Source organism: Pipistrellus kuhlii, unplaced genomic scaffold (assembly GCF_014108245.1).
Source record: "Pipistrellus kuhlii isolate mPipKuh1 unplaced genomic scaffold, mPipKuh1.p scaffold_m20_p_8, whole genome shotgun sequence".
NCBI lineage: Eukaryota > Metazoa > Chordata > Mammalia > Chiroptera > Vespertilionidae > Pipistrellus > Pipistrellus kuhlii.
The window spans coordinates 6,361,117-6,377,644 of record NW_023425584.1 but is presented as its reverse complement, the minus strand read 5'-3'; the positions used below and the strand labels follow the sequence as shown (position 1 = coordinate 6,377,644).

The following is a 16,528-nucleotide window of genomic DNA, read 5'->3' as shown; positions in this document are numbered from 1 at the left end:
ATGATAGCAACAACAACAGTAATAATAACCACGGCGTCTTACATGTAAGGTTTTCAGTTGACACTTTACAAGAGCTTTGAAGTCCATCATCTCATCAGTCACGTGAGGGCCCCTCAGTGCGGACAGGAGGAGACCCTCCCTTCCTTGTCCCCGAGTCCTGCTGACGGGGAGACAGGGCCAGAGCCCCCTCTTCCGCAACGTGTGTCCCCAGCGAGCACTGACCCCTGAAGCAGGACCATTTCCCAACCGAACTCTTCCTGCCCCGAGGGACTCTCTGTGCTTACACTTCGGTTGCTCAAATCGGAGGATTTCAATCTCCCCTGGTTAGAAAAGCTGCATTCGGGGTGGAGATTTTTAGTGGTCTTGCATTTGGCACTTGGTAAAGCCAGGGCTTCCAAAACTGAGAGGAAGGATCAATCAATATCCCTTCCCCTGCCCCCTCCCGCTCCCCAGAGAGAAAAAGCCTGGTTCTTCGGGCTGGTGCTGCTGATCGGGGCTGGACTCCAGTTTGGACCCAGGGGTGATGGGTGGAGAGAGGCCTGGACTCCTGGGGGGAAGAGGAAGGCCATAGCCCCTGAGAGTCCTTCCGGGGGGCAGGGGCCTGGCGGGCTGAGCGGGCTTGGTGCCACCTGCCTCTGCGCCTCCATCTTCCCTCTGCCCCTTCCTCCCTTCTGGGTGCTCTGAGCCTTCGATCCGCCATCGGTCTGCTCAGACCCCCTAGGCTCGTCAGTGAGCCCTCAGAGCGGGGGTCTGTGTTCTCCCCTGGCCCCTATGGGGAGGTCTCAGGAATGGGGGATGGGAGGTGGCAGTTGATGTGAGGGGCCGAGCCTGAGGTGGGCAGGGGCAGCTGAGGTGGTGGAGAGACAGGGCCCCAAGGCTGCTTTTGCTCACATTCCCAGCATGGAGGACACTGTCTAGCTAGACTCTGGGTCCCGGGAAGCAGAACAAGGAGCTGGCAAGGCAGCCAAGAGCAGGAGAGACGTCAGGAAAGCTCCTTCCTTTTCTGGCCGGGCTGGGCTTCCCCGGCCCAATCTCCATGTCTGTGCCAGGTGGGGGTGGGGGTTGGGGTTGGGGTGGGGGTGGGGGTGGTGGGAACCGGAGCAAGGAGTCTGCCCCCGGCCGCTCTCCCACCGCAGACGTGAGGCCTGTGGCAGGTCCCAGAGGCGGGGAGGCCTCTGCCCATCAGCTGTGGGTCCTGCTGCTCTGCCCTTGGGGGGAGGGGGCAGGAGTTCCGTGGGCAATGTGAGGCCCAGTGGCAGTGCTGATGCACACGGGAAACCAGACGTGCAAGGGGTCTCTCCCATCATGCTGGTGCCTGGATGGCCCGGTAAGGCTGCTGCCCATGGCAAGAGCCTCTGAGAACTTCCCAGCATGGGCTCCTGCCAGGGCTGTGGGCAGGCTTGGCTCCGGGCCTTGCTTCCTGGGGTCACAGCCCAAGCTGGAGGGAGGAGAGGCTGGTGGCAGGGCTCAGCCTGGCTGTCTTCCCTCCCCTCCCCTCCCTATACCCACAGGACTTAGTTCCTGGGGAGGGAAGGGAAAGGAAAGAGCAGCTGTTTTAAATTTTGGCAAAACAGGCTCACCTTAGCCCGCGTTCAGATAGTTTTGCAATGGAACCCAGGGCCACTCAGGCAGGAGAAGTGGGGTCTGCAGGGGGGTGGGGGGTCACAGAGGAGGCCTGGGCCCCGGGGATTTGCCTAGAAGAACTGGGCGTCCAGCCCTCAGCAGCCAGGACGTGCCTCCTCCCCCCTCCCCACTCCCCCACACCCACAGCCTGGGTTTCTGCTGACATCCTGGTGTTTCCCCCTCACAGAACCCTCCTTCCCCCTCACACAGGCTTCCACTCCTTTATTCTCGTCCTTCCGCCTTAAAACACTTTATTAGTCTTTTCTCTTAAAACTTTTAACAGCTTGTTCATCCAAACACGACAAGTCCACAACACAAGAACAACGCGGTAACACAGCAGCTCACTATAATGTACAGATACAGCGGACGGTGGGGTATATTTATATAATAAAAGATGAAAATAGTCACTTTCCATAATAAAAATAAGTTCTATTTTTTGTTTTATTTTACAATATACTTAATATTCTCTTCTGCGTTCCGCTCCAGGTCCCCGCGGCCGGGCAGGAGGGCGGCCGGAGGCAGGCCTAGGCGCAGGGCTGGCAGCCGCACTCCAAGTGTCTCTCCACCTCCTCCACGAAGGAGGAGCCGTCCGTGCACTGGAAGACGTACTTCCGCCGCCGGCTGCGGGTGGGCAGGCAGCACTGGGGCCCACAGCCGCCGCGGCACGCCACCACGGGCACCTTGGAGGCCGTGGCACAGGACGCGTACCCCTTCTGGCGGCGGATCACCTCACGGACGACCTCCCCCAGGCACGGGTTCTCTGCGGAGGGCACAGCGGGGTAAGGTCAGGGTGCTGGCAGAGGGCTGGCAGGAACCAGGGCCCATTTCCAGGCAGCGTTCTGAAACTCCGTTGCCTTGATTCATTCGCTCATCTGCCCCCCCCCCTGACCTCCCCCTCCCCCCTGCAGCCATCGCCCAGGTACTGGGCCACTCGGCATCCTTATCTTCCTGGAACTGCCCTCCACCTCTCGGTCCACCAGTCTGCGTCCCTCCCTTCAAGGAACTTGAGACCAAATTTTATGTGTCAAACAGAATGAGGGCTAGCCTGAGGTGACCAGATGTCCTACTTTTGGCGGGACAGTCCCGATTTTTAACAATTTGTCCTGCGTTCCGTGGTGTTTTTAAAAAAAGTCCCGATTTTTGGAAAGATTAAATTGGGACTTTTTAAAAACACATTGGGATATGGGACAAATTGTTAAAAATCGGGACTGTCCCACCAAAAGCGGGACGTCTGGTCACCTTAGGCTAGCCCAATGTCCAAGCAAACTGATTGCACCACGCCTTTAAAGTCAGACAAAATGCCAATGTTAGAGACAAAACCCAGGGGCCTCCACCTAGCATTGGGGTTTCTGGCTGCTGTGGAAAGCAGGAGGCCTGGCCAAATGGGCCCATGTTCTGCATTGTCATGGTGGCTGGAGCCCAGGGTTTAGTGGAGTGGATCTAGGTGCCCGCCCTCGCCCCACTTGGTGGTGTGGAGCCTGGACTCTAATGGTACCTGAGAAGGCTGATGGGAGCACACAGCACAGGGGCTGCTGTGGCCGGGAGAGAGGGCTCTAACCCTGCAGGTACCCTCTGGACCCTGACCTGCCTCTTCTCTCCACTCTCGTCCTCCCTGCACTGGGAGCGCCCCTGCAGCGAGGCCCAAGGCCAGCAATGGACACAGCCGGACGCTCTGCCACACAGCCTCGGCTTCCTGGTGGCCCGGTGCCCTGTCTTCCCTGCCTCTGCCCAGGCTGGGAGGAGTCCAGAAAGAGCTGTGAGCTCTGCCCAGATTCTGGGGACTAATGAGGAGAATGTTAAGCTGGATATGGATTTGTAAGTGACGAGATTGTCAAAAGGTCCAGAAAGAGACTAAGGAGGATGAGGGTGTGGAACCTGCAAGACAGCAGCGATGGGCAGTTGGGTTGGAGGGGACTGAGAGCTGTCTGTATTGTTCTGGCAACTTTTCTGTTTAATCTGAAGTTATTTCAAAATACAAGAATAAATCTTTGATTAAGTGTGGTAGTTCAGCTGGGTATAAAATGTGAGTCCTTCACTGTCTAGGAGTGTGGTGGAAGGAGGGGGAATTCTCTTTCTCTGCAGGTTCTGACTTAAAAGGTCTCCAGTGGGGCCAGAGACCGCACTTCTCCACCCTCCCAGGTAAGTCAGTGGTGCTGGTTAGACGTCTACCTGTTGTGTGGCTAAGTCAGGGATTACAATAGTTTTGAAAGCAGGCATTTCAAGGGGGCAGAAAGAAGGAAGAGTGGAAAGGAGATTGTCAGAAGAGAAATGGGAGGAGAGGAGAGAGGTTAAAGGGAGAGAAAAGAGGGCAGAAGGCAGTGGGGGAGTAGAGAGAAAGAAGGGAATGAAAGAAGGGGAAAGGAGGGAGGCGAGGAGAGGGAAATTGGGGCGGGGGGGTGGAAAGAAGAGAGAGTATAGAAGGGAAAAGGTATAGCAGAGGACAGAGATGGGAGAAGGAAGAGAAAGGATATGAAAGAGGGAAGAGGCAGGAAGAGAATAGGGGGAGCAGAAAGAGGTAAGAAAGGAGTGGAAGACAGATGGGAGAAGAGAATGGAAAGAGGCGGGAACAGTGGACAAGGTAGGGAAAAGGGAGAGAGGAAAGGGGGAGGGGAAGAATAAATAGGAAGGGGGATTGAAGAAATATGGAGAGGGGAGAGGGTGTAGGCTGGGGGGATAAAAGGGGAAGAGAAGCAGGAGAGGGTGTGGGTTAGGGGGAGCAGGAAGATGGGAGAGAAGGGGGAGAGAGGCTGGGTCACGCAGCCTCATGGTGGCACACGGCAGGCCTACCTTGTTCGCAGTGCTCCCCTCCAAAGCCAGGCTGGCACAGGCAGTAGGGCTCCCCTCGGTCTGAGACGTGGCACTGCCCGTGGTGGCATTTGAAGGCTGAGCAGGCACTGGTGGAGTCGTTTTTGTGGTCACACAAGGCCCCTCCGTAGCCCTCGGCACACTTGCACACGTATGAGGGCCCGGTCCTCACACATTTCCCGTGGTCACAGCTGTGGGCAGACAAGAGGGTGAGAGGGGAATGGGAGTGTGGATGCCGCAGGAGGTGTCTTCCTCCATCTCCGGGCTCAGACCCAGGCCCAGCTCTGTGGGACCATCTCCATCCCATACTCTACCTCCAGCCCCAGTGCCTGAGCATCAGCAATTCCTTAGACACTCTGTGGAGTCCAAGGGGCCTTGTCCAATGTCCACGCCGGCTGTGGCCACCACGTGGCCGGCTCAGAAGTCACGGAGCCCAGCGCAGTCACTGCTGGGGAGCATCTCCGCATTCTCCAGGCATGCCAACTGACCTACAACCTAACTGCTCACAGTGTTATTGCCGTGAGCACCACTGGTGCCAGGCAGCCAGCATCCTGCGTGGTGGGTCACCTTCTCCACGTGGCACAGGGGCAGGAACGGGTGCCCAGACTATGTTCTAACCACGGGCAGCGCTGTCTCTGCTGGGGCGACAGCAAGAGCTGGGGTTCTCCGCAGACGACTCAGAGCCACACACTGCAGAACTACGTAGAGCCATTGGCCCTCATTGCCAATTTACACCAGACTTCCCAGCTGGTCAGCCGACCCAACCAGTGGCCTTGGCTCTGGTGCTATTTCTGGCTGATTCAGATTTCTTAGCACCGAGATTCTGGGCCTCTCGGTTTAACCCTAGGCGGGGCACACCGTAGGCCCTCAGGGAGTACTGTGGATGAATGCCAGTGATCCCGCTGTGGGTATGCACACAGGGTCTTCTTGCACGGGCACCGGCTGAGGGGGGCAGCTGAGTCTGGGCTGGAAGTCCCTCCTCCCACTGGCCCAGCTGAGAGAGTGCCCGTCTGCCCAAAGGGGTGCCTGTCTGATTCTCAGGGGGCAGGTAGGTGCTCTGAGCAGGCCTCCTGGGCAGGTGTAAGCTCTGGACTCCTCGACAGTCACACCAATGCAGGTCCAGCCTACAATTTAATCACAGCCCCCCCACCCCCCAGCTGCCCTCAGGGCCACTTCTCAGGTGGGGGGCACTGACCTGTGGCCCAGGCAGGGGTCTGGGGCCTCCTGGTCGCACAGCGGGCCGGTCCAGCCGGGGTGGCACTCGCAGACCACGCTATCCTTCTCCACCGCGCGGCACAGGCCGTGCCGGCACACCGTGCAGGACTTGCAGCCGGGCGACACGCCCAGGGACTGCGGCGGCAGCGCCTTGAAGTCCTGCAGCTCGTTGTTGATGCGCACCTCGTGGATGCAGCCGTGGAAGCCGCCCAGCGGCCGGTCCGCCCCCTGGCGCAGCGCCGAGAGGCCCGTGGAGGTCGGGATGCCTGTAGGCGCGATGCCAGGACAGCGGCCTGAGACCCTCCCCTCTGCCAGCCCTCCCCTGAGAGCTCGCTCTTTCCATGCCCCTGCTAAGCATTCACAGCCCTGGCCTTTGCTGTGCCAATGGAGGGAAGGGCCAACACCTGGGATCCCGACCACACAAGGACATGTGCCCATCATCCTGCCCTGTGACTCAGAAACTGGAAATGTCGCCATTATTTACATATAGGAGTTATCCTGTAAAAGTCCATTTTCAGGCTCCTCTAGAGAAACAAAATGTGGCCAGCCAAAGCCACGTGGCCATGGTCTGGTAGAGAAGGCCCTACCCAGGCAGGGTGGCTGCCCACCTCCCCCGCTGTCCCCATCAGGCCTCTGCAGTGTGACAGCATCTCCCCCCCCCCCCCCCGAAACACCGCTGGGGAGTGGGAGCTGGGGCTGGAAGAGAAGATGGGGGCCTGGGGTGCAGCCTGGATCCGTGGAACTTTGGGATCTTCACTGGGAGAGACGCTCTGGGCCCCGGGGCACTCCCTGGACTGGCTGCTAACAGAGCTGATGGCTGGGCCACTCCAGCCTCCATAGCTGGGCTCCCTGGGGGACCTCTGTGCTGAACAAGTGGTGCTGGTTTGTGTTTGCACACCATTCTTTCAGAACTAAAGCCCAGGGCTGCATTTCAGGCCAGGGTCTGCCAGGTGGGGCGAGGTGGGAGGGGAGTGGGGCGTGGGAAGGCACTTCTTAATCTCAAACATCAAACAGGTTCTTCTACATACATCAGCTAAGCCTCAGGAATGTGACCTGAAGCCCAGGGATCGCAGGGCCTGGACCCTGCCTCCATCTCCACCATCTCCCCCGTTTGCCCCCCCCAACAATTTGTAGTTCTCAGAAGGAGCCCCGCACTCTCTCCTCTCCTCTTCTCTTCCCCATGCCCTGGCTAACTATTCACCCTTTAGGGATCAGCTCAGTTGTCACTTCCTCCAGGAAGCCTGCCCTGATTGACTGTGCAGTGGGCACCTACATGAGCACAGGGGAACCCCAGCCAGAGGGCCCGCGTGCAGGTGCCCGAGCCCAGAGGGCAGGTGGGAGGTGGGAGTGGTGGGGGTGGCAGGGAAGGGGGCTTTACCTCCAAGGTAGAGGGGGCTGTTGGTGCCCACCGCTGGCTGCTTCTGGAGCTTCCCCAGGCTCTTGGGGGCTCCTTTGTCCACCACCAGGTTCAGGGTCTGGTTCAGCATCACCAGCTCCACGCTGTGGAACTGCCCGTCGTTCACCGTCTCCACGCTGGGCGGGAGAGGAGGGGAGACAGTTGGCCGAGTGCCTCCCACAGCGGGCTCCGGCCTCCGAGCCTGACTGCCATTACTTGCACTTCATTTTACTTTTTATTTGCAAATAAATTTAAACTTACATTTTATTTGCAAATAACTTCAAATTTATATGTTGCAAAATAGCCCCGTTTGCTTTATCATTTTTTTCTCTCTCTCCATTTCCACACATGAGAACACACACACACACACACACACACACACACACACGCACACAGTTTTTCTGAACTATTTAAGATGAGTTACATTCCTGTGTGGCTAAAGACAGGGATATTCTCTTCCCTGTCTCACACATGGATGCCATACGTGTGAATAATCAGCCTGTATTCTAATTTGTCATTGGACCCTATAAAGCCTCTTATAACATTTTTTTCCTTCCAGTACAAGACCCAGCCTATTATCTGCAATCTTTTCGCAGAGCTGAGCCAGCTCCAACCTCAGACACCTCTGTTGTTGTACTGCACACCGTGGGGACCAGGATGTACGTAACACCTGCTCCCTCCCTCGCTCCGTTTCTCCCTAAGTGTCAGTGAGGATGCAAGGCCAGCATCGTCCTGAGGAACACTGCACACAAGTTGTGGTGGCGTGAGGTTTATCTTTTCCTAGTACACGGGAGTAGCAGTGACCTCAGAGGTACAGTGGCACTAGCTCGTCTCTGTCCCATCTGAGTCCTCATCTGCCTCCAGTTCTGCTTTATTGTTTAGACCACATGTGTCAAACACAAGGCCCGCGGGCCAAATCCGTCCCGCCAGGCCTTGCAATGTGGCCCGCACCGCGCTGTCATCACTGCACTCCGCTGCGTTTCCATCACAATGACAGTTTATGACTGTTCAGTAAACCATTCCGCCCGCGATTTAGGCTGGATTTTAGATTTTGGCCCCTTCTCTGATTGAGTTCGACACCCCTAGTTTAGACCGTGGCCTTGGAAGTAAACCATCAGCGGAAGGAAGCGTCGCTCTGCTGCAAAGGCAGAGGAAGAGCGGGAAAACCCCATCGGTAACCCGCCTGCTGTGACTGCACTGCACTAGGAGCCCCCCAGTTAGCCCCCTGGAGGGATGCTCAGGGGTTTGGGGGCAGGAGGGCTCTGAGTCTTCCCCGTAACCCACTGGCCAGAGGTGAAGGCCACAGAAGGGGCCAGAGCCGCCTGGGTGGCCCTCTGGATCACACATGAGGACAGACGCTGAGCAGAGCGGCCTGTCCAGTTCACCTTCGCTTTTAACAACAATGCTAGGCATGTGTTGAACGTGTGCTACTCAATGCTAAGCACTTGACCTATGCTCCCCACGTGGGAGGTACCACGCTTTCTCCATTCTAGAAATAAGAGGCTTAGGTGACCCTGCCAATGTCTTAAAGTGGGAGTGGTAGAGGCCGGACTTAAACCCAAGCCCCCAGCCACGGGACCCTATGCCCCTGGGGGTCCAATAGTCATTTTAGGTGCTGGGCTTGCTCACCTGGATGCTGTTGTGACCAGTAGGTGGCGACAGTGTCACAGGAGGAAAGTGCTGGGATTTTAGCAGCCTGCACTGCACACTCCTCCCCACCCCCCACTTGCTGGACCAGGGTGCCGTGGACTGTGTGTGTGTGTGTGTGTGTGTGTCTGTCTGTCTGTCTGGCTGTCTCTGCCTCACCCTCTGTGCCCCAGCACCGGGGAGGGCGGGCCTGGGTGGGAGCCTGACCTGGGTTCGAATCCCAGCTCTCCCACTGACTGACTGGTGTGCCTCTGGGCCAAGGACTTCGTCCGAGCCCCAGGCTTCTCATCCCTGGGACAGGAGTGACGCTGCCCGCCTGGGCTTGTGGTGCGGATCCAGTGAGACGAAGACAGACCTTGGCCAAGGATGGGCTTGTGGTCATTATGACGCGGGGAGCGCGCCCGGCAGGCTGGACAGCGCTCTCACCTGCTGCTTTAAAACAGCAACACTTCAACACAGGCTTTACACACAAACCCTGCATTTCCAGCTGCTCTCAAGAATCTGCATCCCCACATGGCAGCATCTGCTGGAGCTGAGGGCAACAGTCCCTTTGGACGAGGCTGGTACCCTCGATAGTCCCCACCACTCCCTACTGCACACCAGCTCACGTTCCCCACGTCTGTCACCTTAGCCCCCTGGCCTTCTGGGTAGGAAATAATGCCTGAAGCCCCTCTGACAAGTCTGGGGACGGACTTGTCCCCGTTCCGGGCCAGGGCAGGGCTTGGGTGGGCTTTTCTGGGTGTGGGCCCCGGGCCTGGGACAGAACCTCAGGTCCCCTCCAGCGCCTGCAGCTGGCAGAGGAGCAGGGCCAGGCCTCTGCATGAAGGAGGCCACCAACTGGAACCTACGGAACCGGCACGCCTGCGACCTCACAGATGCGACTGAAGACGAAGCCACGTTTAAAAAGCGAGCAATGCCGAAACCGGTTTGGCTCAGTGGATAGAGCATCGGCCTGGGGACTGAAAGGTCCCAGGTTCGATTCCGGTTAAGGGCATGTACCTTGGTTGCTGGCACATCCCCGGAGGGGGGTGTGCAGGAGGCAGCTGGTTGATGTTTCTCTCTCATTGATGTTTCTAGCTCTCTATCCCTCTCCTTTCCTTTCTGTAAAAAATCAATAAAATATATAAAAAAACAAACAAACAAAAAAAAACGAGCAGCCTTCAAGTGGATGCAAAGCAGCGTGCCCAGCAACAGCACGGCTGGCACCCCGATCGTGTGAAAACCAGGGTGACCGGGAAGGACTGGCGCTTGAGGACGGCTGTCCTTCACAGCCGTCTGAAGGTCACCTTGGGAGCAGGCCTGTCCCTGGAGCCCTGGAGCGCCCGCCCCACCGCCTCCCCCAAGATGCAAGCTAATCTCCGCATTTTCTCTCTTAAACTAATAAAAGATTAGAGTGACATTTCGAAAAGGGCATCTCATTAAGCAGCCATGTCCCCGTTGTAGCGCGGGCTCCCTCAGTCCTTGCTGGCCATTTATCTTATGGAAATGAGGTACCATCTCCCCTCCCGGGCCTTCCTCTCCTGCGTCTTCCTCCAGCCCCCTTCCTCCGCAGCCCCTCCTCTCCTGGGGGAAAGGTGTGTCTGTGTTGGGGAGGCGGGGGTGAGGGCAGCGAGAAGAGGCGCCCTGGCACTGCCTCCCAGGGCGGGCGCAGGCGGGAGGGTGCGCGGTGGAGCGTGCGGGTCCTACCTGTACACCGTGGTGGGCGGGGAGCTCAGGCTGTCATAGACCAGCCGCACGTGGCCCTGGTACAGCTCCAGCGCCAGGGGGTCGTTGTCTCCCTTGTAGAGGAGGATGCCATTGTCCTTGTCCGTGGCCACCTGGGGAGAGGGATGCCGTTTGGCTCCCCTCAGGGGTCTGCCCTCCCCAGCCTACCTCCCGGATTCGGCTTCTAGGTTAAGGTGACCAGCGGGACAGTCCCGATTTTCAACCATTTGTCCCGCATCCCGTGGCGTCTTAAAAAAGTCCTGATCGGGACAAACTGTTAAAAATTGATGGGGACTTTTTTAAAACGCCGGAGGACGTGGGACAAATTGTTGAAAATCGGGACTGTCCCGCCAAAAGCGGGATGTCTGCTCACCTTATTCTAGGTGGCATCTTCTGAGCGACCCCTGGCATTCATGTCCCCATTCCTTCCCCTCTGGACCATGAATGGCCAGAGGTGGGCCTGTGCTCACGCCCCAGCAAACGCTGCTTCAGTGCAGCACACGCCTTCGGAGCCCCCATCACATTATGTTCACACCCACCTCCCCTCCCAGCCGTCAGGAGCCTTGCGCTCAGGCCTAGCGCTCCCCCTGATTCATGGTCGCACCCAGTGCCTGCCCGTCGGCCTCCGTCTCTGCATGAGGTTAGACATTAAATGCTAGCAATCACCATTGGTTCAGTTTATTATGGACCAGGCACAGTGCTAAGAGTCACCTGGGGAGTTTTTTAAACATCAATGTCGGCCCAAACCACTACACGTGAGTCTGGGGGTGGGGCCCACGCAAGGACCATTTGAGAAACTCTGGGCGATTCTAACGTGTCACCAAGGCTGACCGCCATGGGCTCCAGAGGCACCCCTCTGTCAGGCCCGCTGCGGGCGGGGTTCTCTGACTGTCTGCAACTCCCACCGCCCGGACACACACAGCCCGGGGACCGGGGTGTGCAGCAGCTGGCCTGACAGGACATCTGGGTGTCCAGGTACTAGACTGCACCCCTCTTCAGTCTGCCCTGTCGCCCCCTCACCCTACTGCCCCTCTTCAGGCAAACTCCTAGTCCTCCTCCCAATCTCAGCTTCGTAATCACTGCCTCCGGGGAGCCCTCCCAGATTCCTCCCAGCAGCCGGGACCCCCGCCCTGCCACGTGCTCCCACAACACCAGGGCTGTCACTGTCCCTTTCCTTGTCAACCTGCTCGGACAACGGGCTTACCCGTCCTGTCCACTATTGACTTCCCACAGTGTGTAACAGCTGCATGAGTCTTTCCTACAGTAGTGGTCGGCAAACTCATTAGCCAACAGAGCCAAATATCAACAGGACAATGATTGAAATTTCTTTGGAGAGCCACATTTTAAAAACTTAAACTTCTTCTAACGCCACTTCTAAAAAATAGACTCGCCCAGGCCATGGCATTTTGTGGAAGAGCCACACTCAAGGGGCCAAAGAGCCGCATGTGGCTTGCGAGCCGTGGTTTGCCGACCGCTGTCCTAGGGGAAGGAAGGAAGGAAGGAATGAGGCTGGAAGTGGGGCTGCCCGGAGTGTGGGAGCTGGCCCGGACCCCAAAGCTGAGTGCAGCCTTGATGATGCTGTGGGCGGGGGGGGGGGGGGGGGGGGGGCGGGGGGGGGGGGAAGAAGCTGCATGGCCTGAGCCTCCCTGCTGTTCTCGGAGCAAGCAGAGCTGGGCGTGTGGCAAGAGGTAAGGGGTGGGGGGGGGGGGATGGCGGGGGGGGGGGGGAGAGGGTGGTTGGGGGTGGGGTGGGGGTGAGGGCCCACCTGCAGGGAGATGTTGGCCTGGGGCCGGACCTTGGCGGAGGCCAGTTCCACGTAGGAGTCCTTGCCCACGAAGTTGACGGTGATGAGCTTCTCGCAGCGCGGGCCGGCGAAGCCCGGGGGACAGCGGCAGGTGGGCTCCTGCTGCACCACGATGCACTGTGCCCCGTTCTGGCACTCATACTGGTCGCAGGGGCTGGTCTGCAGCAGGACCATGGGCGGGGGGTGCTCGCATAGGAGCCCGCTGGGGGGGAAGGGTGGAGAGACCGGTGTTTTAGCCCGAACCCGAGCAGAAAGGGGTGCGCGATGGGAATGGGGCCTGGTCTCTGCCAGACACTAACTGGCGGGTCTTTTCCCTTCTCTAGGCCCCAGGCCCCCATGAGATGGAGCCATGCCTGAGTTTGACATGGGCTGGGCCTCAGGTCCAAGCCCCGGATGGCTGGCCGGTGGCTCTTCTCCTCTCTGCACACGGGGCGGACAGCATCTGCCTGGGCCTCGGCGGCAGAGGACAGTGTGGGGATACAGGTGCCACCCAGACCCAGGGCCGGGCATGGTGGGGAGAATACCAGTAATTATTCTGCAGAATAGCCACCTGTCCCCAGCACCCGCCCTCCACCCGGCCCAGGCGGCTCCGGGCCCAGGCCCCGCCATACCTGAAGCCCTGGGGGCAGAGGCATGTGTAGCCGTTGACCGCGTCCACGCACTGGGCCCCGTGGCGGCACCTGTGGGCCGCGCAGTCATCGTCGTCCACCTCGCAGAGCTTCCCGCTGTAGCCGGGGAGGCACTCGCACCTGGAACCAGAGAGCCAGGCTGCTCCACGCCGCCAGCGCCCACGGCCGCATGGACAGCCCCGCCAATGCGGCTGCTGACGGTCAGGGTGCACGCCCCCTCCCGACCCAGCCCTCAGGGGCATCGTGGGCATCGTGGGCAGACTCGGGGAGCCACGGAGGCAGAGCGCCACTGTGAGGCTGTGCACAGGGCAGGGGACCCCGTCCCCCGTAAACCCGGCTTCCCCGGCGGGTCTCTCCTACACCAGCTCCGGGAAGGGCGATATGGGGAGAGGGGAGAGGGGAGAGCGAGCGGCTGCTGCAGACCCCAGGAGCCCGCTGACCTGAATCCTTTGTCCAGCGAGATGCACTTGGCCTCGTTCTGGCAGAGGTTCAGCCCCGGCACGCAGTGGTCGATCACCTCGTCGCACAGCTCACCTGCGGGAGGGAGAGCCGCGGGCCTCAGGGGCGTGGGCTTTGGGACTGCGTTTGCTCCCTTGGTTTCTCCTGGCCCCACCTTGGTTTCCCCGGTGACAACCGGAAGAGTCACAGCACCACCGTTTGGCTGTTTCACCCTAACCTTGGGCTACGCTTATTTGTTCGTTTTTTTTTCTTCCACATTGTTTACTGAGCACCTCCTGTAGGGCAGGCACTGAACCAGGTGCCGGGGACACAACTACGAGGGGGCCTGTCCTCCCCACGGCCTAGGTTCGCAAACAAGCAGGCAAGGACGACCCAGAGATGGGAGCGGGGTGACGGGTGAGCTCCAGGAAGGCCCAGCGGTTTCCTGGAGGCCTGATGTGGCTTAGAGCACAGCCCACCTGCGACAGACAAGCCAGCCCTCGGATGCTCTCAGAGGAGCAACCATTGGAAGGCCTGGTCTCTGCATACATCTCTTTGAAGTTCACAGCGTCATGAAGTGCCTATCGGGCCATAAATGACCAGGATGGCTTCACCACTGATGTACGTGTAACTATCCTCACTAGGGCTGTTAATATAGGAAATGAGGTGTTACTGGGGTTGTGGTGGGGAGAGTACCAGCTTCCGGTGGGAGTCCCCGCTTAGTCCCCACTGGGTGAGGCTCCTTCTCTGTGGCCTCACAACCCACTGGGCTCAGGTGTCAGTTTGTGTCCCTTTCTTTCTTCTTCTTCCTTCCTTCCTTCCTTCCTTCCTTCCTTCCTTCCTTCCTTCCTTCCTTCCTTCCTTCCTTCCTTCCTCCCCCCCCCCCCCCCCCCCCCCCAATGAATTCTTGTGAGAAGAAGCTCTGTCTTGCTCACTTTTGCGTCTTTGGTTCCTTACAGTGTCTGCAAAGTGTAGATTTCCAGAGAAGGCTGACTAGACCTGAACACAACATCCAGGATGCACGGGCCTCTGCTAGCCTCCAACACCCTTGCTCTCCAGTTTTCAAGGGAGGGGTGGCCATCAACCGAGTGAACAGACAGCTGGGAGGGCCCTGGGAACCTGTTCCAGAGCAGGGAGGAGCTAGTAGTTTGTGGGGCCGGAAGGACAAACAAAGAAATGGGGCCTTTGGGGAGCCCGTCGTGGGGTTATAGGGGTTCAAGCCTCTGTCTATGGGGGGAAGGAAAAAGGGTCCCTGGAAATAGCTAGGAAAATGGTGTGCTTAGTGCATGATCCCCCCCCCCCCCCCCCCCCCCCCCCCCGATCCTGCATGCACCAATCCCCACTCAGGCGTCAGGGGCCTTACCTGTGTAGTTAGGCGGGCACACACACACATAGTTGTTGATCCCGTCCACACAGGTGGCATTGTTCTCACAGTCATTGTCCTCACAATCGTCCGGGTTGATCTCACATCGCTGCCCTTCAAAGCCCAGAGGGCAGGAGCAACTTTGGGGACGGATGGGGTAGGGAGGAGGGGAGTGGGGTGGGTTGAGTGGCAGAGAAGGCAGGAGGGGGGTATAATTAGTCAGGTTTCTCTCTGGATGGAGTTTCAAGGCAGAAAATCATCAAGGACACAGTGGCCTTAAATGACACACTAGATTTAATGGATTTAACTGGTATCTTCAGAGCATTTCACCCCAAAGCAGCAGAATATACATTCTTTTCAAGTGCACATGGAACATTTTCTAGAATAGACCACATGTTAGGACACAAAACAAGTCTCAACAAATTTAAGAAGATTGAAATGATTATCAAGCATCTCTCTGACCATTATGCTATGAAACCTGAAATCAATCACAGGAAGAAAACAGAAACAAAGACATGGGATGCTAAATAACATGTTACTAAACAGTTACTGGGTTAACAATAAGATCAAGGAAGAAATCAAAAGATACAATGAAACAAATGAAAATGAGAACAAAACAAACCAAAATCTGTGGGACACAGTGAAAGCAGTCCTAAGAGGGAAATTTATAGTATTACAAGAAAAAGCTCAAATAAACAACCTAACTTTACACTTAAAGGAACTTGAAAAAGAACAACAAAGCCCACAATAAGTAGAAGGAAGAAAGTAATAAAGATCAGAGCAAAAATAAGTGAAATAGAGTAAAAAAAATACAGAAGATCAATGAAGCAAAGAGCTGGTTCTTTGAAAAGATAAACAAGACTGACAAACCTTTAAATAGACTCAAAAAAAAAAAAAAAAGAAAGAAAGAAAGAAAGAAAAAAAAAGATAGGGGACCCAAATAAATAAAATCAGAAATGAAAGAGGAGAAACAACGACACCAAAGAAATACAAAGGATTGTAAGAAATTGGAAAATATGGAAGAAATGGATAAATTCCTAGAAACATACAACCTTCCAAAATGAATTCAGGAAGAATCAGAGAATCTGAATAGACAGATTACAACTAGTGAAACCGAAGCAGCAATAAAAAACTCCCAACAAACAAAAGCCCCGGACAGGATGGCTTTTGAGGTGAATTTTAGCAAACATTCAAATAAGAACTAACACCTCTTCTTCTCAAACTATTCCAAAAAAATTCAAGAGGAGCAAAGACTCCTAAACTCATTTTATGAGGCCAGCATTATCCTAATTCCAAAACCAGATAAAGACACAACAAAGAAAGAAAATTATAGGCCAATATCCCTGGTGAACATAGATGCTAAAATCCTCAACAAAAATATTAGCAAACCAAATCTAGCAATACATTAAAAAGTGCATGCACCATGATGCAAGGTTGGTATAATACCCATAAAACAATAAACATGACATACCACATAAACAAACGGAAGGTTAAAAAAACTCATGATCATATCAATAGATGCGGAAAAAGCGTTCAATAAAAGCCATCACTCATTTATGATAAAAACCCTCAGCAAAGTCGGGACAGAGGAACATAAGTCAACATAATAAAAGTCATTTATATACCAAACCCACAGCCAACGTCATACTCAATGGGCAAAGAGATGTCTGAGTTCACCACTCTTTTTTTTTTTTTTTTTTTTTTTAATAAACATATTTTATTGATTTTCCACAGAGAGCAAGGAAGAGGGATAGAGAGCTAGAAACATTGATGAGAGAGAAACATCGACCAGCTGCCTCCTGCACAACCCCTACTGGGGATGTGCCCGCAACCAATGTACATGCCCTTGACCTGAATCGAACCTGGGACCTTTCAGTCCGCAGGCCGACACTCTATCCACTGAG

General features: G+C 56.3%; 1 protein-coding gene across 1 annotated transcript in view; it reads right to left on the bottom strand.

Annotated features, from left to right (window-relative positions):
* Positions 1 to 1,848: 1,848 nt before the first annotated feature.
* Positions 1,849 to 16,528, bottom strand: part of SLIT3 (slit guidance ligand 3) — a 493,393-nt gene continuing 478,713 nt past the window's right edge. Inside the window, exons 28-36 of the mRNA XM_036424070.2 lie at positions 14,625 to 14,764; positions 13,264 to 13,357; positions 12,806 to 12,943; positions 12,156 to 12,396; positions 10,373 to 10,503; positions 7,022 to 7,176; positions 5,624 to 5,909; positions 4,411 to 4,619; positions 1,849 to 2,383 (exon numbers count right to left, since the gene is read on the bottom strand). Coding sequence (XP_036279963.2) covers positions 2,148 to 2,383; positions 4,411 to 4,619; positions 5,624 to 5,909; positions 7,022 to 7,176; positions 10,373 to 10,503; positions 12,156 to 12,396; positions 12,806 to 12,943; positions 13,264 to 13,357; positions 14,625 to 14,764 — 1,630 coding nt within the window. The 3' untranslated portion in view covers positions 1,849 to 2,147. The remainder of the gene's footprint in view (positions 2,384 to 4,410; positions 4,620 to 5,623; positions 5,910 to 7,021; positions 7,177 to 10,372; positions 10,504 to 12,155; positions 12,397 to 12,805; positions 12,944 to 13,263; positions 13,358 to 14,624; positions 14,765 to 16,528) is intronic.